The following is a 22,554-nucleotide window of genomic DNA, read 5'->3' as shown; positions in this document are numbered from 1 at the left end:
AGGACCCAAACAGCAGCTCTGGCCCTGTTGTAATAGTCACTGTACAAACAACAGAAAGACAGTTCCTGGCCCTATGGGTTTAGGAGCCTGACCTGCAACATGGAGTTTTAAAACTTTGGCATTTAACCTGTTGGTGCTTCATTTTTGGTATCTCTGAAATAACATTAGTAATCGGTAGTAGTAATAACTAAAGTACTTACCTACAATGAGCACTGTAATGTTTAATATTTGGAAAGTGTTTTGAGAAGTTAAAGTGATCAGCTCCCTGTAAGTATTGGCACTGATATCATAAAGAGTCAGAATCTACATTTATACTCAGCAAAAGCTATAAACTGTTGTTCTTGCTTCTGGAGGAAGAAGCTGATTTCTTAGCAGCTGGTGGCTGTGAGAAGAAGTTGGAAACAAAGGTTTCTATTTATGTTTGCTTTATTTTTTCGGTGTCTCAGATAGAGTCAGCAGATGCATGCCTAATCCTTGCCAATAAATACTGCGCTGACCCAGATGCTGAAGATGCCTCCAATATTATGAGGTAACCTGAAGAGTTTTCGAATATGGTTGTCATTCTCGTTTCTGACTAGCAAATTGCTGGTGTCTAGGTGGACCATACCCACATCTGTTACAGTTGAAAACTTCTCACAGAATTGCTTCCAGAGACAGGGAATTAAACTGGCGGAGTGCACAGGATTGCCTCAATAGTGTGGAGATGGAAGAAGTATAAGATGGAAGGGCTGGCTTGGGTATAGTGTGTCCATGAGGGTGAAATGACGAAAGGAGGAAGTGCTAGCCCAGGTAACCAGCATAGGTCAGCTACAGATCTTTTTGCAGCCAGTACAACTTATGTGGCCTCACAAATTTTAATCTGGAGAATGAGGATAAAACGGATGCCCATATTAAAACTGCCTTTGTGTGCCCTGTACTTTCTACACGTTGCCAGCATCATAGGGACCTTAGTGTCCCAAACACATTATCCTGTGCATTGGGATCAAACATATTTTAGTTCAGAATCCAATATACAGATTATCTCTTCCTACTTGCAGTCTTTCCTTCAACAAATATCTTTATTGGTGTCCTTGCAAGGCAAGTCCAATTTTTCTTGGTATGAGTTCCTGTGCATTCCTCTCTGATCAATAAGGGGAATGATAGCATACAGGATTTGGTTTCACATGGTGGGGCTTTTTTGTTAGGGTTTTTTTTGAGGGGGGAGGTGTTAAGGGAGCGCCTTCAGGATTCCAGTTTTATGGAGCAGGTAGTTGTGTTCATTGCTGTATTCTAAAAAGAATCCCTATATTCAGTGGGGGTCTGAAGTTCCCCTCTTTTTTTTTCTTTGTTTGTCCCATCTTTTAGAAGAATGGAGCTGAAAGACCATATTAATGGTGTTGGCTCTCCCAGGCAGCAGAGGTAGAATGCCTCTATGCCAAAAGGGGGAGGGATAGCTCAGTGATTTGAGCATTGGCCTGCTAAACCCAGGGCTGTACGTTCAATCCTTGAGGGGGCCATTTAGGGATCTGGGGCAAAAATCTGTCTGGGGATTGGTCCTGCTTTGAGCAGCCGGTTGGATTAGATGATTTCCTGAGGTCCCTTCCAGCCCTGATATTCTATAATTCTATGGGTATAAACAGTATTTACATAGGAGGGTCACTGGTTACTGTTCTCCAGCCCCATTAACAAATATCACCGGCCTTTCTAAAACCTAAGGAAAAAAGATGCCATTGTTAGTCTCATATAGTAGGGGTGAAGTAAGGAAATGACAAAAGTAAGTTTAAAATAAGGTTGAGTCCTCCATTATTTGTATTTTGCTCATACAGCCTTAGTTTTAAGGAGACCAGTCTGCCCTTTTTAAAATTAAAATGTAAAAGCTCAATTAAAAATTAGCTTATACAATGAATTGGCCAGTGTTATAAACCAGTTTTTTTGGCCTGTCAGATGCTTTCATTCTATGAGTTGAAGGTAGATACAGGAATACAATTAAAAAAAAAAAAACTTTACTGGAAAAAGCCCAGTATGCCTAGAGTGTGGGATGCCTGTGGAAGGAGCAGGGTTTAAGTATGCTCATTTCATTTTCCAAAACAACATTTGGGATGTGTTGGGAAAAACCCTAGTTTGATTTTAATTGCAATACATAGATTAAAGAGTATTCCAGATGCAGATTAGTGTGTTCTTAAATGGATTCAATATGTTTTAATGTAATAAAATGTAAAAGTGTTATTGGGAATAGAATTATCTTATGTGATCTCACAATAAATGAATTTGATTCAATAAAACTGAATTAATTAAACAGTGGGAAATGGGACATTAATAGGGGGAGGGGAGCATCAGACTCTTCTCTTTCCTCTTCAATTCTCCTCCCTACAAAAAGAGATTCAAACAACTTTATTGGACAACTTTATTCTCTAATATTGGGAATAAGTCAGCAATGCAAGTTTTCCCCTTATGCTTGCAATGCAACTTCTGGCAGCACACTATTGTAATAAGCTGTTGCTCTCAGAAGGTATGTGTACTCTGCACGCTAAACCTGGGCTCTGACTCAGGTTGGAGCCCAAGTCCCCCTTTCACACACACACATCAGTCTGACTTGAGTCAGCAAACATTGAGGACCCAGGTCCTTAGAACCCTGATGGAGGGGTAGATTAGAGCCCAAGTCCAGCTGTGGAATGGGTCCAAGCCCTGTCATTTTGCAGTGTGGATGCTGGTCAAGCCACAGGTCTGAGTCAGAAGGTCTATGTACTGCCGTGTGTAGTGCAGTGTTAGAATGGCTGTGAGACCCAGGTCCAGAAATTGTAAACCCAGGTTTACAGTGCAGTTTGGATGCTCAAACAGAGGCTCAGAAACACCAGGCCCACAAGCCTGGGTCTATAGGAAAAATGGTAGAATATCCAAGATGTCCACCAGTTAAAATGTTAATTTTTTCTTTCTTTCTTCTTTTTTTAAAGAGTAATTTCCATAAAGAATTACCATCCGAAGATAAGAATTATCACTCAGATGCTGCAGTATCATAACAAGGTAATGAGAAGACCAAGGGGTCTCGCTCTTCAGAGCAACCGCAGTCTCCCACCCCCACTTATTTTAGCTGCCTAAATGGAAAGCATTTTTCTTTCTCAGTAGGAACATGTGAATACGAGCTGTCATGGAATCCACTAAAGAGTTAATTCTGTTGTATTTACATATGCCAGGGACCTTATCAGAACCCTAGGATGTTTGTTACCCTGGGGTGCTGAGTTTCCACAGCTCCCATCGATTTCAGTTGGGCTTGTAAGCACACATCTCCTGTGAAATAAGGCCCAACTTGATTCACTAAACCATGTATGATGCTTGTATTACCTAAACAGATGGGAGAGTGTATGGGATTACTGTAGAACAGTGGTTTTCAACCTGCAGTTGGTGGAACCCCTGCAGACTATGTCTAAGATTTCCAAAGGGGTTCGCACCTTCATTTCACCTTGAATGGTCTCATGAAATATATGTTAACTTCTATGCTAAACAATCTGTTCTATGTTGTACTTATTTGTGACACTGATTAAGTTTCCCAGACCTGAAGAAGAGCTCTGTGTGGCTCAAAAGCTTGTCTCTCTCACCAGCAGAAGTTAATACAGTAAAAGATATTACATCACCCACCTTATCTCTTTATAACCATAGCTAAAGAAGTTTACGCCTGCTCAGGATCCACCTGGTTTTACACAGCGTGATTTTTACTCCCTGGGTTGTCCCCTGCACATACATGAGTGGAGGACAGCTAACATACAGAATTTGGTCCACCTTCTTTTGTGGAACAGAATCATGCTATTTCTGTATTTTAAACACCCTCAACGAGAAACATGTTGTATTAAAAACATATTTTCTCTTTATATTTCTAATGAAAATTAATGAGAAAAAATGATGAATGGTAATAATCAGATTATCAGGAGGAGGAAAGCATGGAGGACTCTGTTTGTGTTCATGTGCATGCATACGTGTGTGAGAGATAGAAGGATGAAAGTGTCCACTAGAGTTTTGCATTTCACAAAAACCTCTAGAATGTTCTATAAAATTTTGAGTTTCTTTAAATTACTTTGAGTTTGGCAAAACATGTTTTTCTCGCGGTTTTTCCAAGGAAAATTTGATATGAAATCAATTATATATGGAAGTACTCATATAGGTACCTGGCTGATCGTTTTTGTCCACTATTTCACTGTGCACTAGTCCCATAATCAAAAGCCTGAGAAAAGAGACTCCTTACACCAGGCTCTGTGCTTATTTGATTCTGGGGGTGGGAGAAACCAGAAAAGTACGGTTATATCATACTGTTCGAGGGCTGGGCTAGATTTAAAAACCTGTGGTTGATTTCTGGGGTTTATGTGTGTTTCTTATTTGTCAGGGAGTAGCTGAGATTGCTATAAGAGGGTGTATGCACAGACCTGGGTGCAATGAAACTTCATAGCACTATGTAACAACTTCAGCTTGGTTGATGGGCCTTACAAAGCCTCCCATCCAGTTGACAGAAGGTCACCCTAATATAAGATCTTGAGGGATGCTGGGAGATTTTAAACTGAAAGGTGTGAAAGTGGAGAAGTTCCTGATACAAAAACTCTAATGGAAATATTTTGGTTTGGAGGAATATTGATTTAAACCCCCAGTCAGGGCTGGCTCCAGGCACCAGCCGAGCAAGCTCGTGCTTGGGGTGGCAGCTTCTACAGGGCGGCATTCCACCCAATCCTAGGGAGGCACAGCCGCTTTTTTTTGGTTTGTTTTTTGTTTTGTTCGCCGATCCAGCCACCCTGTAGGGGGCAGCGGCGCGGAGGAGGGGAGCACCCTGCTGGGAGCGGGCTGCGCGCTCCATCTGCCCCAGCCAGTGCCCAGGTCTGTAGCAAGCCCGGCAGGGCAGCCTGGTTCCTTCCCTCCCCGCCGAGTGGAGCGGCGCGGAGCCCTCCCGGCAGGCAATGTGGCGGTCAGGGCTGCGTGGCGAGCGCCCCGCTGAAGCCCTGGCCGCCCCCCTTCTCTCTCTCTCCCCTCTCCCCCCCCGGCTAGCCAGGGCACGTCTGCAGTGCAGGGAGTCCCCCTGGCTCTGGCCACCCCTCAGGTTTTTTATTTTTTCCTGCTTTGAGACACTGGCCGCGCCGCAGGTTCCCCCCACCCTGCTTTGCCGCTCTGGCCGCGCGGCAGGTTTTTTTTTGCTTGGGGCAGCAAAATAGCCAGAGCCAGCCCTGCCCCTAGTCCAGTGATGCTCAGACTGAGGCTTGGAAGCTGCAAATGGCTCTTTAATGTGTCTCCCGTGGCTTTTTGCAGCACGTGATATTAAAACACTATGTGATTTTACTGTGTTATTAACCAATTGTAGAATGCTTGGTCAGTCATTTTCCTGTGAGAATAATTTATGAAACAATTAATTCACACTACTGTAGCTCTTTTTGGTAATGTCGATCACTGACATCTGAGTATCACTGCCCTAATTATATTTTTACCTTCTACAGGAAAAGGAAGTCCAGCACTAAAGGAAAAGATTAGCTATCGCTTGCTTGGCTATTTCCTGTGTTAGCAGAATGCAGGGAAAGTATTTGGGGTCCTTTACCTGTGTTTCTTCCTTTAGGCCCATCTGCTAAATATCCCAAGCTGGAATTGGAAAGAAGGGGATGACGCAATCTGTCTTGCTGAGCTCAAGCTGGGTTTCATAGCCCAGAGCTGCCTGGCACCGGGCCTCTCGACAATGCTAGCCAACCTCTTCTCTATGAGGTCATTCATAAAGGTAATGTCTTGTCTCATTAGAGTGTGTTAGCCTGGGATTCAATTTGGCACGGGGTTGAGTAGAGAGCACAGCTTAAACTCAAAACAGATAGGGACACATTAACCAGTTTAGTGAAACACACACATACATACACATACAAATTCTGTTATAAATTGGGCAGTGGGCCAGGTTCTTAAAAAAATATGTTTTTATTTTTATTTGGCACATCTATGGCCATTAAATGATGGTTCAAAGCACAATCCATTTCAATCCCTTTTTTAGATAAACCACATGTTTATCTATCAGGAAAGCCTCTGCTGTTAAAACAAAAATATGATTTATATGCATCCCATATGGCAATAAAGCGCCTAGAGAAAAAGAATGATCATTTTGCTCTTTTACATAAAGTGTCTAGTGGACCTCTCACTGTGAGAATAAATATGGACCATGTGTTTGTACTTAAGACGAAACCACCTACAACATAATTCCTTTATTTATTTCTCCTCAGTCAAAGAGCCCCTTAGGGCTTTATTTGCAAAAACTTGTAGTGCTGTTGTTCCCACCCTTTTGGGGCAACAGTACCATCTCACTAGACACTAGACTAAGACCTCACCTGAGTTAGGCCATGTCTACACTAGCACTTTTGTTGATAAAACTTTTGTCGGTCAGGGTGTGAAAAAGCACACTCCTTCATGACATAAGTTTCTCCGACAAAAGCTCCAGTGTGGACAGCACTATGTCGGTGGGAGACACTCTCCTGCTGACATAGCTACTGCTGCTTATTGGGGGTGGTTTAATTATGCCGGCGGGAGAGCTCTCTCCCATCGGCATAGAGCGGCTACAGGAGACCTTACAGTGGTGCAGCTGCAGTGAGGTCTGTAATGTAGACATAGCCTTAGTCAGTGTTCCTTTCCTCTTATTCTGTTTTCAGGCATTCTTGCTAGACATAGAAGTTGGCCAGTTTCCAATCCTGTATTTGTGATCAGGGGCCAGGACACAATGGAATGTGAGGTGGGCCATGGCTCCTGAAGTCCATCATGAAAGTGGGCAGGGGTTTCCTGGAGTACCAGGTGGGAAAGCCAGTTTGGGTGCAAGTTCCAGTGGTTGGGAGCCTTCGGTGCAGTGCCATCTGATATTTATTCTCTTGGCATGAGATAGAAGCTGGGTTTTCTGAGGCTGCTGTGAGAGACTTTTTTTGAAGCCCCCAGAAAGTCATCATAGATCCTCAGGGGCTGCAGACTCTAGCCATCCTAGGTAAGTATATGTGGTCAGAAGAATTCAGCTTTTCAATATGGAAGCCAAATTATATGAAAGCAAGCTTGGCCTCCTCACTTTGACATGTGCAGTTAGACCCTTTGCTTCTTTTATCAAACCATGAACTTTAACTCCTTTGTCTTCACAAGCTCAGTTTTGCTGAACTCTCTCTAGTTCATTGGCATGCTGCAGCTCTGAAGTTAACCACCCCTCTTCTTTTATCCCCAAAAGAAAGTGTAGCAAACACAAAGCAGGTGGTTGTCTGTTCCTTTAATTATATTCTTTAGGACTGCTGTTCACTCGAGGGTCACTGTGTTGTCCCTTGCTCTGCTGCTAATATTTGTAACCAGAATCTGGCACACTCAAGGGTGTTGAGCTTTCTCTGCACCCACACTGGCATATACCAGCTTCCTTGTGGCACCTTTCTAGGGATGGGCCCTTCTGTGCCCTTGCTTTTGACCCCTCGTGTAGGCCAGCACCTCTGTTCAGTTTCTGCATTCCTCAGGGTCGAAGGTGAGTCAGCCTCTCTCAGGAAGGGCACGTGTGTATCGTCAGTAACCACTACCCCAATGCGGGTTACTTTAAATTTAAACAGATTTCACTGAGAAAATTGGGGACAGCATCAACAAGTAAAAATCATGGCTTGGGAGGAAACTGTACCACCTAGATCTTGTAGTTACAATCTTTCAGTTAAACAGGATTAAAAATTGTGCATCTTGACATTAATTTGTCCCTCTTGCCATCAGCATATGTCTCTTTCAAGGCTCAGTGGGACACCAGCAACCTGTTCTGCCCGTCTCTTGTCCCTTTTCAAGTCACCCATTCTGTATTTCCTTCATTTCATAATGTATTTCTTCCATTCGTACACTCCTTTTCAGCAATGTAATGAGATGGGGCTGACTGATCAACACTGGGTTACCCTTTATGATTTCCACTACAACCTACAGGCCTGATTCTGCAAGGCTCTGAGGACTTTCACTGAGGGTTTACAGCATTCTGAACTTTCATTGGAGTCAGATGGAGTCTTGCTGATTCTGACCAGGTGTTTCTAGTTGTATAGTATAATCATGGGAAGATTGCCTAATTTGGTTTATACCAAGACAGCAATGTTGCTGATTCTTATTGTACCTGGCACTTAGATACTATTGTGCTGTGCATAGTACAATGAGTGGATAGATCATAATTTCTGTTATTCTGTTTCTGGAAGGCCAACGGGCAAAGAGAACATTTCTGTGCCCTTATCAGCAGGCTATTAAGATACTGCATCAGCAGTGTTTTAGTATTAAAACAAAAATATATAGTTTTATCAATGTTTTGAGAGAAAACAGTTAATATTGGTTAACATCAATTTCTGCCATCACGACTCAAGAACAATGGATTATTTATGTGGGTAACTGGGTGTAGATATTATCAGGGAGTTCAGATTTCTGAGTTTGTTAATATCTGGGGCAAAACAAACACATGAGAATTGATGCATGTTAACTAAAATCAAAATCCCCACTCTGTCAATGCCAAGATGATGTTGACTGTTTTTAATTGAAATAACGTTCTCCCCCAACACAAACAAATTTGTTTGATCTCAGTAACCATTAATTGATGGAAATTGTGAACCAATACAACACTCAGAGCCTTTGTAACTGCAAGTGGACTGTGCTGATATGGATTGTCAGGAAGGGCTATATAGGAAAGGAAGAAATACATTCATAAGCTGCTAACTGGGAGTCCCTTTCCTTCCATTGCAAAGTAGCACTCTTTCTAGAACATTTAATTTAAGAACTGTCAGACCTTTACAAATTCTTTAGGCAAACATTATTAGTGGAGTTTTGTACATATACTAGAACATTGCCAAAAAATCTTACTGAAACTTCTGTATTAAAAAAAAAAAAGTTTGAGGTGTGTTCCCCATTCTTCCTAACATGATTAGAAAGTTATTTAATGTGTTGTAAATGTTTGGTCAGTCACAGACAAATGAACTTCATTGGTGGTGATCCCACACACATTTAACTTGTTATACCTTAGTCTGCAGCAAAATAATTTGTGTAAACTGTCTGCCCAGCATTAAAGATAAAACAATTTATAAACCTCAAAATGTTATATTTAAATCTAATATTTTCCTTTTGGTTTTATAACTGTAATCTCATATGGAATATTTTAGTTTGCTCTTGGCACTAAATTGAACCAAGGGAAAATCAATTCAAAAAGGTTGCATAATCTGCAGTTGTAATAGAAATAGTTCTGTAAATACTTAAAAGGAAGAAGGAAAAAATGCACAATAAAAAGATTTAAGAGAAAACAAATCAAAACCATACAGTAAGGTACATTTTAATAGGCCCATTCTTTATCTTATGTTGAAAATTCTCTGGGTTATGTAAAAAAATGAAATGATATGCCTGTTTATTTTATACATGATCTCAGCACTAGATTGAAATATTGCTCTATAGAGCAATTACTGTTTATGGTTTGGATTAACAAACATTTGTTTACCATTGTAAAAATATTTATAAAAGTAAGTAAATAAAGCATGGGATTAGGAAGGGCCAAATTTTGCCCTTGGATACAAGCATGCAACCTCATTGAAGTCACTGTGCTACATGATTCATTTGTTTTACAGAGTAGAATTTGGCTGCTGATCTCAATAGGAGTCTGTAAATTATGAACCATCTTTGTACCTCCCTGATGCTTGAGTCACTGGGCATCATTTTGGTCATGAGGAACAATTTAGAACAGCTAGCATTGGTGATGCCCAGCCATGCCTCCCAGCCTAGTCAGGGCTGAGCTGGGTGTGGTAGAGATGGCATAACCAGCTCTATGCCACCCAGGCACGTACCTGCTCCAGAGGAAACCCCAAGCTGGCTTTCAGGTTACTGTTTGCCCCCAGAGCAGCACAAAGCAGTCTTAGCGTGGGGGTGAGGATCTGGCCCTAAAACTTCATTCATCACCAGGAGATCATCAGTCAACACCACCAGGGCAGTCTCAATTACTATACCCAGGCATAAACCCAAGCTGAGTGGGGCTGAGGAGATAATGCTGGAATAATTTCTTCAGAAATTTCTTGGCAAAATTTGAGACAGGTTGACAGACTCTTGTCATCTTTAGGGTGTGATGCAAGATTCCTTTGTTTTGGAGAGTCTTCTGTTGAGTTGAGGAATGTTGCAGGCCATGTATGGTGGAACATAAACCATTTAGGTCGGATTCATCTAAAGGATGTGGCTTCAGTTTGTGTGCATGGGGACATCTGTTCCCCTTTCTTGAACTGAAGTACATCAAAATGTATATAACGTATCCAGATACTGTAGGGAGGGGACCTTAGAAATATGTACAAAATTTTAGCAAAAACCAGCTTGAGTAGCAACATTTTATTTGCTGTGCGACCCTCAGGATGAGGGAATGATGAACAAAACTCATGGTAGTTAACTTTTGTATGCTATGCCTAATATTTCCAGTACAGTACTTAGGGAAAAAATAACCTAAGGTATTTCCCTAAGTGCCATATATGTGTGTTCTGACATGCCTAAATCAGTTCAGGATCTATTCATTGAGACAGGCCTTTGAAAATTGGTGTGAGAGTCAACTATGAATATACTACATTGAAACTGCCCTCAGATGGGAGTAAGAGCCACACATGCTCTTTGGTCATGTTGTCCTCTCCTAAAGTATATAGTTACTAAGCCAGTTAATCATTTGAATACATTACCACCAATTTACATTAACAAGTGTATTTTTGTTCGATGTGTTACCTGCTCTCCTCCCCACCCCGCAACCTGGCTACTGCCCTCCCTGCATTGTAAATTTTTTGGTTAAGACTAAAATAAATTCTATGGGACTATTCTCCTCTTAGTTGCATGGGGGCAAGTCTCACTACTGCCAGTAACTGAGGGGAGATCTGGTTATCATAGTATTTCAGTAGTTGTTTGGTGTAGTATAAGATTCCACATAAGCACGTACAGATAATTTCCGTATACCATGAAAAATGCACATACATTTAATCCTGTCCAATGTTAGAGCTAACCTTGATTTACACATTTGATGTTAGATACAACACACCTAGGTTTCATTTTTACATCTTGTTCTGTAAAAAAAATCCAGCATTTACATCTGATTCTAGAAAAAAGATCCCGTTAGTAGGAATATTTGGCTCTCACTATGGAATTTATATTGCTATTGATGTTTGTTAGCTCTGATTAACACAGACAAATGCAATTGAGTAAAAAGTAGTGGTTATTGTATAATACTTAGTACTAGGCAGTTTACTTCCAGGATTCTAAATATGATGCGTTTCAGTCTCAGCTACAAATATGTGAACTATTTTCGCCAAACAATGTATTAGTCAGTTTTTGCCCTTTTTCCTGATGATGAACAAACAGCATTATATCTGTGCTTAATATATAATAAATCTATAATCACACAGCCAGCTCTGTTAGATTGAAGGAAATTTTGTGGGATGTTCAAACATGTTGCCCTGCCTTTTTAGTACTTACCAATATGGGGTAAAGATAGAGGTGAATTGATTAACTGGTGCTCTTGAGGAGGAAAGTGACTTACGGTAGAGAACAAATTGATTGGAGCTTGAGAAACTTGACTGGAGCGTCCAGGCAGTTCTAGAACATAATCTCACTAGGAGGTAAAGGCCTGATTCTGAGAAACATTGGGCACCTCTTAGATCCAGGCCATGCATTTATTTTAGAAAAAATTGCATATAGTAAAAACATTCCCTGTTGTTTTTACTAGTCATCTAGTTTGTAAACACAGGTTCTATCTTTTGGGTACCTATTTGGATCATAGGAGGTTCATGCATCTCAGCAGAATCCCACACATTTGGTCATTTATATTGAACAAATACATTAGGCCAAAGGGACCAAACTTGCTAATTCTAATAGCACAAAATATAAATATTTAAAAGTTATTTTGAAGCTACAATAATCTGAATCAATCATATTTATTTTCCATGTTTAGTATAGTTAAAATGTTTAGCAACTTGGTATATCATTTTTTTCCCCTTGTGAAGTAGGGTTGATTGTCAATATGTGTTCAGGACAAATGTATGACAAAGGATGAGAGACATCTTTTCCTCTTCAAAATGGTTGAATTGATTCTCAGCAGTGTTAGTGAGGTGTGTTCTTTTCTGCATCATGGTGGACTGAGCTGACATTATAGCTGGCCCTGTAGCTATAAAAGAATTTCAGATTGGTGCTTCCTTAATCTTTATGAGAGGCTTATTTTTTGATTAAATGCAAAATACAACACAATATCCCAAATCAAACCAACTCCATCCTCAGTCTCTTCCCTGCTGTTGGTTCCTATTCCTTGACAGCACTGAAGATATTAGATAGGATCATTAAGTTCAGGTATACTTGATCTTTTTGATGTAACTATTTATTTCATTACATTGAGAAGTAAGTGCTATGAACAAGATAGATCAGTTGAAACTGCAGAGCTGCTGATAATTACACTCCACAATGTGGGGCTGGGTGGCTTTTTTAACAATATTAATGGTCATACTTGTGATACTTGCATCATTTTTTCATCCCACTGTCACTATTTATCACTGGTAAGTGACAGCACTATGTAAATATGTTTGATGATATCAAGATTGTATCTATATATGGATAGAGAAGAAGGTAGAAACATTGCCATTTATTTTAAAAAATGATTCAGAGGAAAATTAAATTTCTTCTCTTGGGGCATACTATGTCACTTTCCAGCTATTCTTCAGATGGGCTATTGAATCGATGGATAAGGTGTATTACTATTATCCAGGAAACCAGAGTCGTAATGTAATAGAGGAGAGGAAAGATGAGCTTGTAGTTAAGGCACTTAATTAGAACTCAGGAGATCTGGGTTCAAATCTCGGTTATACAACCGTCTTCCTCTGTAACTGTAGGAAAGTCAGATAATCTCTTCTCTTCTCAGTTCCCCATCTGTAAAATGATGGTATTTCCTTTTTATCACCTTTTACTTATTTTTTTCTATTTAGATTGTAATCTCTTTGGGGCAGAGACTGCTTCTTATGTATGTACCTACAAAGCACAGCACAGTGGGGCACCAATCTCAGTTGGGGCATGTAGGCACTACCATAATGCAAATAATAAAGAAGAAAATGTGCATCACCGAATCTGCAGTTTGGACACTGTTTGGGGGGAGTTGTAGATGATTCCTTGTTGGTTCAAATTAGCTAACGACTGTTTTATCAGAAACAGTTAATTGTGTGCACCCTCTTTGTGTCTCTAGGATTTTTGTAGTATCTGTCTGAAGTGTGTTATACTTACTTAGCTGCAATGATAAAAATGACAGGGTGACCTCTGAATGCTTTTCTTGAGCTCATTTGGGGAAGGCTCTTTCAAGCCGTGATACTCTCATTCTCCATAGGAACAGGGCAATGCAGTGCATTCTGTCATCATCCCCAGATATGACAGTGTATAGATGAGTGAAGGAGGAAGTACACATTCAAAAAGGGAAAAGGAATGATGAAACCCCTCCTTGACACTCTTAAGTAACTATTAATGTTGCTTTTAATACCATCGTTAGCCCTGGTTAGAAATGGAAAGATTGAGCGTTTGTAGCTTCAGCACAACAAAAACACTTTCCCAACTGATACTTTTTTCTTTTGGTTGTAAATTACTCTTTTACATAAATTGCATTGTCACAAGTGCCAGTAGACTATCTTTAAAAGGTAATAAGCCAGACTTCTCCTAATTTAACCATCTCTTGAGGTCTCCTTCAGGTTGCATCTGTAGTTAATGCTAATGAGCCATCCTTTTTGGTTGCACCATGTTGGCCTTACTTACATGATTAGGTGCCCAATAAACACTGGACATGCTATGGAAGAGAATACTATGTCATCACCATGGGGTAAAAGCGATTCTCTGCTGCTAGATATTGTAGAAGTGTACAACTCCCATTGACTTCCAAGGAGCATTTGCACCCACAGATCTTTGAGGCTGGGCCTTTAACTGTGCCTAGAGGACTCAGGTCAGGATAGCTTTTAGCATGTGACTAGCCAAATCAATCTGCAGCATTCAAGGGGTTAAACAGTTGTTTTTGTGTGTGATTGGAAAGGAAGAAATTAGACCATTCAAGCTTTTGTCCATTGAATGTGCCAAGTTTTTTCTCATTTTGTATCTCAGAGCAGCTAGCAACTTGTTGGGGGAAAAGGTCGTGTTTAATTCTTAGGCTATCAGATTCTTGAGTAATGAGTAAATATGCTGGTGTGGTCTCTTGAGTTTCTCCAACAAGAAAGTAAAACATAAAATTAAAAGACAGCTTGATTTCCTTCTCTCCCCCCGGCCTCCAGCTTCCTAACTAATCTTTCTTTCTGAACACTTAAGAAAGGCCAAATTAGCTCATCTGAAAATGCATGCAAGAACAAACTACATCTGTTTGGCTCAATCTAAAACCAGGCAGTTAATGACAATAGCAACTAATTCCATCAATTAACAAATGTCCCCTAAATCAAATACCCACTTTTCTCCCCCTAGGGCAACACAGTGAATAGGGGTGACATGAATGGGGTTCTAGTTAGAAATGACTCTAAAAATACGTTGAGCTAGATTACACAATCAGCATAAAGCTCTTGTTATGGAAGAGTGGGAAGCTGCCTCCCTCCTGGAGAAGCAGCAGAATGGATTTTGCCTTAGGATACCATCTCTTCTGAGCCTGATCAGTGTGCACTGGGGATGTACATTCTTCTTCGAGTGATTGTTCACGTCCATTACACATTAGGTGTACGCGCGCCGCGTGCACGGACGTCGGAAACTTTTTCCCATAGCGGCTCCCGTCGGGCCGGCAGGGCCCCCTCCTTCCCGCCAGAGCGGCGCCCCGCTCCAGGGTATATATATATCCCTGCCGACCCGACCCCTCCAGTTCCTTCTTACCGTCCGTGGCGGCGTTGGAACAACTCTGTCTCTCGTCTGAGAGTGTCCCTTAGCAATAGTCATTAGTGTTATCTAGCAGTTATCAGTTAGTCTGTAGTAGTGTTGAGCCAGTAGTTAGCAGCTCATTAGGGTACTTAAAGTTCCTGCCGGGGTTGTTTGTTCAGCCCCGTTACCGGCCCTGGGCGGCGGGGTATGCCACACGCCCAAGGCTTCAAGGCTTGTGCCACGTGCCGCAGGCCTATGCCATTGAGCGACCCCCACGCTTCGTGTCTCCGTTGCCTGGGGGAGGCTCACCAGAAAGAGCGCTGCAAGATCTGCAAGGCCTTTAAGCCCAGAACTAAAAAAGAGTGCTCCCCGCGGCACCGTCCGCCATCGTATAGGGAGGCAACGGTCTCTAGACCACCGGAGCGGGAAGGAGTGGACTCGGCACCGAGTACGGTGCCGTCCCAATCCCATGCTGCGGGTCAGGCCGCAGAGGAACAATTGGCTGATGCCGGATTGCAGGACAATGAGGATGGGCAGAAGGCCCCGACCTCTTCCTCCTCGCCAGACGAGGCGGTAGCGGGCACACGGGTGTCCGGCCCTCCCCCGATTGACCATCGGGCACACCAAGACCTGCTTCGCTGGGTAGCCCTCAATCTGGGCTTGCAAGCGGAGGAGACTGTAGAGCAGGACGACCCCATGGTCGATATCCTGAGCCCAGAGGGCCCCTCCAGAGTCGCTCTCCCGATTATACGGACAGTACAGTCCAACTATAAGACGGTGTGGCAAACACCGGCCTCCAGTACGCCAACTGCAAAAGGCGTGGAGAGGAAATACTTCGCCCCATCTAGAGGGTTTGACTTCCTCTTTCTACATCCGTCCCCCTGTTCGCTGGTGGTCTCGGCGGTCAACGAAAAGGAGCGGCATGGCGAGCAAGCTCCTGCCCCCAAGGGCAAGGAAGCTAAGAGATTGGACTTATTCAGGAGGAAAGTCTATTCATCGGGGGGCCTTCAACTGAGGATCGCCAATCAGCAGGCGATTCTAAACAGGCACAATTTTAACTCTTGGGCATCCGTTGCCAAGTTTAAGGACTCCCTCCCACCTGACGCGCATCAGGAGTTCACGGCCCTGGTGGATGAGGGAATGGCAGTGGCCAAGACCTCATTACAGGCCGCACTAGACTCAGCCGACGCTGCGGCTAGAACAATTGCGTCGGGAGTCGTGATGAGGCGTTCGGCGTGGTTGCAGGCTTCAGGTCTCCCGCCAGAGGTGCAGACCACGCTGCAGGACCTCCCGTTTGAAGGTTCGGGCTTGTTTTCCGACCAGACGGACGCCAGGCTACATAGCCTTAAGGACTCACGAGCGACCCTTAAGTCGTTGGGTATGCACACTCCGGTAACTCAGCGTAAGCCCTTTAAACCCCAGCCGCCGCAAAGGCAATACCACCCTCGCCCCCGACACGAGCCGTACCGCCGTCGAGGCAGGGATAACAGGCGGAGACGTAACAATACGCCTAACCAGGGCCAGAGTCACAGCCAGGGCAAGCCACAGCCTGGGAATAAACCAGGCTTTTGAAGCTACGCCCGAGGACAGCGTACCATATTCCATACCGGATCCTCCTCTGTTTTTCAAGGACCTCCTGTCCCATTTCTACTGGGCATGGTCGCGCATAACATCGGACCAATGGGTCCTGCGCACAGTGAAGGCGGGCTATACCCTCCAGTTTTCCTCGCCCCCTCCCTGCCATCCCCCTTCCCCGTCCCTCTTCAGGGACCCTTCTCACGAGCAACTTCTCACGCAGGAGGTTCAGACCCTTCTCGCTGCTGGAGCAGTAGAAGAGGTCCCAACAGACCTGAGGGGAAAAGGATTCTACTCCAGATACTTCCTGATCCCCAAGGCAAAAGGAGGCCTCCGTCCTATTTTGGACCTGCGCGATCTAAACAAGTTTCTGATCAAAGCTTGCTTCCGTATGGTCTCCCTGGGAACTATTATCCCATCCCTGGATCCGGGGGATTGGTATGCTGCCCTCGATATGAAAGATGCCTATTTTCACATCGCAATCAATCCGGCCCACAGGCGATTCCTGCGCTTCGTTGTCGACCAGCGCCATTTCCAATTTACGGTCCTGCCCTTCGGCCTGGCATCAGCACCACGAGTGTTCACGAAATGCATGTCCGTGGTAGCAGCCTTCCTTCGAAAGAGAAGGATGCGTGTGTTTCCGTACCTGGACGATTGGCTACTCGCGGGCAGGTCGGAGGCCGAGGTTCGATCTCACGTGACGCTGGCCTTGCAGACGTTCGACAAGCTCGGCCTCCGGGTCAATGTGCCCAAGTCCACGTTAGTCCCCACACAGAGGCTGGACTTCATAGGTGCAACCCTGGACTCGGTAATCGCACAAGCGAGCCTACCAGAGGCACGGTTCATGTCAATTCACAGAGCCGTAAGCTCGGTCCAAAAGTTCCCCATGACAACGGCAAGGTGTTGCATGCAGCTTCTGGGGCATATGGCAGCTTGCACACACGTGGTCAGACATGCCCGCCTGAGGCTCCGGCCTTTACAGTTGTGGTTCACCCACACGCATCGCCCCAACAGAGACCCATTGGATCAAGTAGTCACGATCCCAAACCAGGTGCTCGGCTCGCTACGCTGGTGGCTCGATCGCCAACAGGTATGCGAAGGGATCCCCTTCGCTGCCCCACAGCCCACTCTGACGTTGGTAACAGATGCATCGGACCTGGGTTGGGGGGTGCACCTGGGGGAACTGCGGACCAAAGGGCTGTGGTCCAGAGAAGACAAGCTGCTTCACATCAATCTGAAGGAGCTAAGAGCGGTTCGCCTCGCCTGTCAGACCTTCCGCGCCACCTTAAAAGGTCACAGCGTGGCAGTCCTGATGGACAACACTACCGCCATGTTCTATATAAACAAGCAGGGCGGGTCACGGTCTTCTCCCCTCTGTCACGAGGCACTCCAATTATGGAACTTCTGTATAGCCCATGCGATACACCTCATCGCGACGTATCTTCCGGGGATTCAAAACGGCTTAGCAGACCGCCTCAGCCGATCCTACCGAATGCACGAATGGACGTTGAGGCGAGACGTCCTGCATTCGATCTTCCGGAGGTGGGGCTTTCCCCGGGTGGATCTGTTCGCCACCAGGGACAACAGCCAATGCCCTCAGTTCTGCTCATTCCAGAACCTCAGCCGGGGATCATTAGCAGATGCTTACATGATCCCATGGGGAGGGAGCCTGAGATATGCCTTCCCTCCGTTCCCACTCATTCACAAGGTTCTCCTCAAGACCCGCAGGGACAGGGCGACGATCATACTTATCGCCCCGGCCTGGCCACGCCAGCATTGGTTCACGTCCCTGCTGGAGCTGTCCATAGCCGATCCAATCACCCTCCCCCTCCATCGCGACCTAGTCACACAAGACAAAGGTCGCCTACTCCACCCGAACCTGTCTTCGCTACATCTCACGGCATGGTATCTCTCTGGCTGAATGATGTAGAACACAGGTGCTCTCACCAAGTCCAGCAAATCCTCCTTAATAGTAGGAAGCCCTCTACAAGAGCGACCTACCTGGCAAAATGGAAAAGGTTCTCCCACTGGTGTGAGCCTCATTTCCGTCGATCCTGGACTACCTACTGCACCTCAAGAATCAAGGGCTTGCGCCCGCCTCAATTAGAGTTCACTTAGCCGCTATCTCGGCCTTCCATCCGGGAGAGGTGGGAGTGTCAGTGTTCTCCAACCCCACAGTGGCCCGATTCTTCAAGGGGCTGGAAAGGGTGTTTCCCTACTCGCGCCCGCCTGTCCCGGCGTGGAGTCTGAACCTAGTCCTAACAAGACTCATGAGTCCCCCCTTTGAGCCCCTAGCCACTTGCTCCCTCACGCACCTCTCGTGGAAGGTGGCGTTTCTCGTGGCCATCACATCGGCCAGAAGGGTATCGGAATTGAGAGCCCTCTCTTCGGAACCACCCTATACAGTGTTCCATAAGGATAAGGTGCAACTGAGGCCGCACCCCAAATTCCTCCCAAAGGTGGTATCACAGTTTCACATGGGGCAAGACATTTGCCTACCGGTGTTTTTTCCTAAACCCCATACGGACCCTCACCACCGCAGCCTACATACCCTGGATGTCCGAAGGGGGTTGGCATTTTACCTGGAACGGACCAGGCCATTCCGCAGAACACCCCAGCTGTTCATTGCTATTGCGGAACGTATGAAAGGCTTGCCTATCTCGACACAGCGCTTGTCGGCATGGATTGTGCATTGTATACGCACTTGTTATGAGCTTGCCAATGTTCCGGCCCCGGAGATCCGGGCTCACTCGACTAGGGCCCAAGCGTCCTCAACGGCCTTCTTGGCGCAGGTCCCTATCCAGGAGATCTGTAAGGCAGCCACCTGGTCGTCCGTACATACGTTCACAGTCCACTACGCGATCCATCATCAGACCAGAGAGGACGCGATGGTCGGTCGGGCTGTGCTACAGTCAGTTGTACCTTGACTCCTACCCACCTCCAATGGTAAGCTTGGGAATCACCTAATGTGTAATGGACGTGAACAATCACTCGAAGAAGAAAGAACGGTTACTTACCTTCTGTAACTGTTCTTCTTCGAGATGTGTTGTTCACGTCCATTACACTTCCCACCCTCCTTCCCCTCCGTCGGAGTCTCCGGCAAGAAGGAACCGGAGGGGTCGGGTCGGCAGGGATATATATATACCCTGGAGCGGGGCGCCACTCTGGCGGGAAGGAGGGGGCCCCGCCGGCCCGACGGGAGCCGCTAAGGGAAAAAGTTTCCGACGTCCGTGCACGCGGCGTGCGTACACCTAATGTGTAATGGACGTGAACAACACATCTCAAAGAACAACAGTTACAGAAGGTAAGTAACCGTTCTTTCAGCACTGGCAGTCAAGATAACTAGTCTTACTTGAGGACTGGTCAAAGGGGGGATTGGGGCCATAATACATACTCTCCTCTATTCTTTCCTAGCTCAATGTTGGGTCATTTGTTTCCTGAAGGTGCAAAAAGCAAACAGGTCCTACTCACAAGGACCACTATTGTGATCAGCCCTTGAATGAGCCATGCAAGGGAGGAGAAGCTTCTTGTATCTCTCTCAAGTGTCAATCCCAGTCTGGCCCAGAGAACTGAATACAAAATGCTGTCCCTGCTATAAAATTCTAGAGTGTGATTTTAAAATTGCAACAAAAGATTGTCATTCCTAATCCAATCTATACACTGAATCCTCTCTCTGAAAGGAGGCAGGAAGGCTGGATAGGATGCACTAAGCTGGTTTTACAGAATTCAGAGTCTCTGAAGACACAAAAGCCCACAATATACAAGAGGTGACTTTAAGAAAATATTGACTTTTTATGCAAAGTAACTGTATTAGTTAAAAACAATGAGGAGTCCAGTGGCACCTTAAAGACTAAGAGATTTATTTGCGCATAAGCTTTCATGGTAAAAAAACCCGAATATAGGATACACAAGAATTATAAGTAAATATTCCATTGCAGGTTTCTAACTAATACAAGTATCAGAGGGGTAGCCGTGTTAGACTGTATTCACAAAAACAACGAGGAGTCCAGTGGCACCTTAAAGACTAACCGATTTATTTGGGCATAAGCTTTCATGGGTAAAAAACCCCAAAAGTTGACTCAAAGGAAAGTTTAGAGCCCGTAAAACACACCTACTTTTGCAGTCGTAAACATGAGATATTTCTTCCTAACCCTCAGTCAGTAATCATCTCATGCTCTGAAGCTTGAGTCCTTGTAGGTGTGTGCATGTGTTTTTGCAGTGCATTTCTTATTCATTTAAAAACAAACAAAAAGGGCCCAACCCCTAGATTGAGGGGGAGGGGAGGAAAGTGTTCATAGTTCGCCAAAAAAGATATGGTCAAGGTCTGAAATTGGCCCATGATGCAGAAAATAAATGAACAAATTAAGGGGAATAGCATTTGAGAGAAAGTGATAGACACAAGAAGGAAAGAGAATAAATAATGGGATCTAACATGATCTGCTTTGCTCTGAAATGCTCACTGCAACTGTAATATGTACCCCTTGTGCTCTGCTTTTTAGTTTAGAGCATCATAGGAATTCTCCTGCATTTCCCTTGCTTTTAATATGGGGTGATGATAACTTTTGTAGTACTCAGCTACTGAAGCAAATTACCCAATCTCCACAAAGAACTAAGTTTTTGCCCGATGTGCATCACCCATTCTGTCATCAATAGAGAACATCAGAGAGACTCTCTCTGAGAGTTTTTATCAAGGACACAAGGTATTATCTAAATTCCAAACTTCTCAAACTGTCAACACTCCACACAGATAACTATGAACAGGAGATAAAACCTGGGACTCAGTCTTTGATATGAGAATAAAGTATCAATTTGGCTTTTTGGACTCCCAAATACTTAATAGTGAGAGATTTGTGCCTTCTGCTGGAATGCATTGTTTGGCAAACAAGCAGAGGTTTATTGCTGAAACCATTTGCTCTGAAATGAATTCTCTTCTCATTGGCTCAACTTTAGTAGTCTACCTAGTATAGAGATAGAAGATATAATTATCCAAAATCTGCTGGTAGGTTATTGTTTTCAATAACAAGATGCTATCTTTATAACAGGAAAGCTGCACCTGAAAGATTTTAATTTATCTGTTTTAAAATTTTAAAATCAAAGCTCTTTCCATCACTGGGAATGCACTAATACTTATAGTTAGGCTAAATTCAGTGTATTTATTTGATTACAGAAGTAATTACTATAGTCTGCTTTCACACAGTGAGATGCTGATTGTCTGCAGGATATGGGGAAATCACCATGATTAGTACATTAGTAGTTATACACACTTGATTCACTCTCATCACCTAGTGAGTGTGTATTTCACACTAACCATTGTTCAAGACCCAACTTTGTCAAAACTTTGGAGTCAACAATATTACATTCTGAGTCCAATGACTCAGTACCCCTGTCTGTCAGTGCAAAACCCCTGCTCTGGTCCCTCGGGGAGGGAAGGATACATGGCTATTCTTCTTTCTCTCAGCTCAAAATGGTAACCAGAACCATAAAGAGGAGGAAGCAATGGATAGAGGGACACAGATAGGAAAGGCAAAATGCAATGTTCCTTTGACTTTCCCCAGGCTGAGCAGATCAAGGAAAAGAGCCATTTTTATAGTTTGAAAACCTAAAAAAGGTTGCCATAAAAAAAGCCTGTTTTGATTTTGAAGGCATGGTCACCTTACTTCTATAATATGTCACACCTGGGGCATATTGGCATGATGCTTTGGGGAAACCAGATGATATTGCTTATTACCCTACCTGGGATGTATTTGTTTTGTGCATAGACAGAAAACGTCTAGTTTCCAGAGCTGCTAGTCCAGCATCATTCACCAACCCTAACTAAAGAGAAAGGATTAGGAAAAATGCAAGATGACCTCTCTGTGTGTGACGGAATGTCATACCAATGGAAATCCCCTTTTAGAGCCTCACATGGCTTTGGAATGGTAAAACAATCTTTGTGGAAGAAATTTTATTTGATTGCTTGCAGCCTACTTCTCAGGGAGCATGAGATTTGGACCATATCCACCATGCAAATTATTTTTTGCAATTGTTTGTTTGCATCTCCTGAAGTAAAGTCACTGGTTACCTGGCAGCCCACCAAGAGAACAATGATTTGTTTTAATTGATATCTCAGTGGAAAGTTCTTAGAAAGTCTGTAATCTTTCTGTTCCATTAGTGCCTTTTGAAGGATTCAATGTG

The 22,554-nt window shown here is 44.0% G+C and overlaps 1 protein-coding gene across 24 annotated transcripts in view; it reads left to right on the top strand.

The window, feature by feature from the left end:
- KCNMA1 (potassium calcium-activated channel subfamily M alpha 1) overlaps positions 1–22,554 on the top strand; it is an 871,895-nt gene that overhangs the window by 662,843 nt on the left and 186,498 nt on the right. For all 24 annotated transcript variants that reach the window (XM_034777732.1, XM_034777731.1, XM_034777723.1 and 21 more), the window contains exons 12-14: positions 447–529; positions 2,931–3,000; positions 5,561–5,716. In XM_034777732.1, coding sequence (XP_034633623.1) covers positions 447–529; positions 2,931–3,000; positions 5,561–5,716 — 309 coding nt within the window. The remainder of the gene's footprint in view (positions 1–446; positions 530–2,930; positions 3,001–5,560; positions 5,717–22,554) is intronic.

This window comes from Trachemys scripta, chromosome 7 (assembly GCF_013100865.1).
Source record: "Trachemys scripta elegans isolate TJP31775 chromosome 7, CAS_Tse_1.0, whole genome shotgun sequence".
In the NCBI taxonomy this organism is placed as follows: Eukaryota; Metazoa; Chordata; order Testudines; family Emydidae; genus Trachemys; species Trachemys scripta.
Note: the sequence above shows the minus strand (reverse complement) of the source record. Positions and strands in the feature narration are given on the sequence as shown.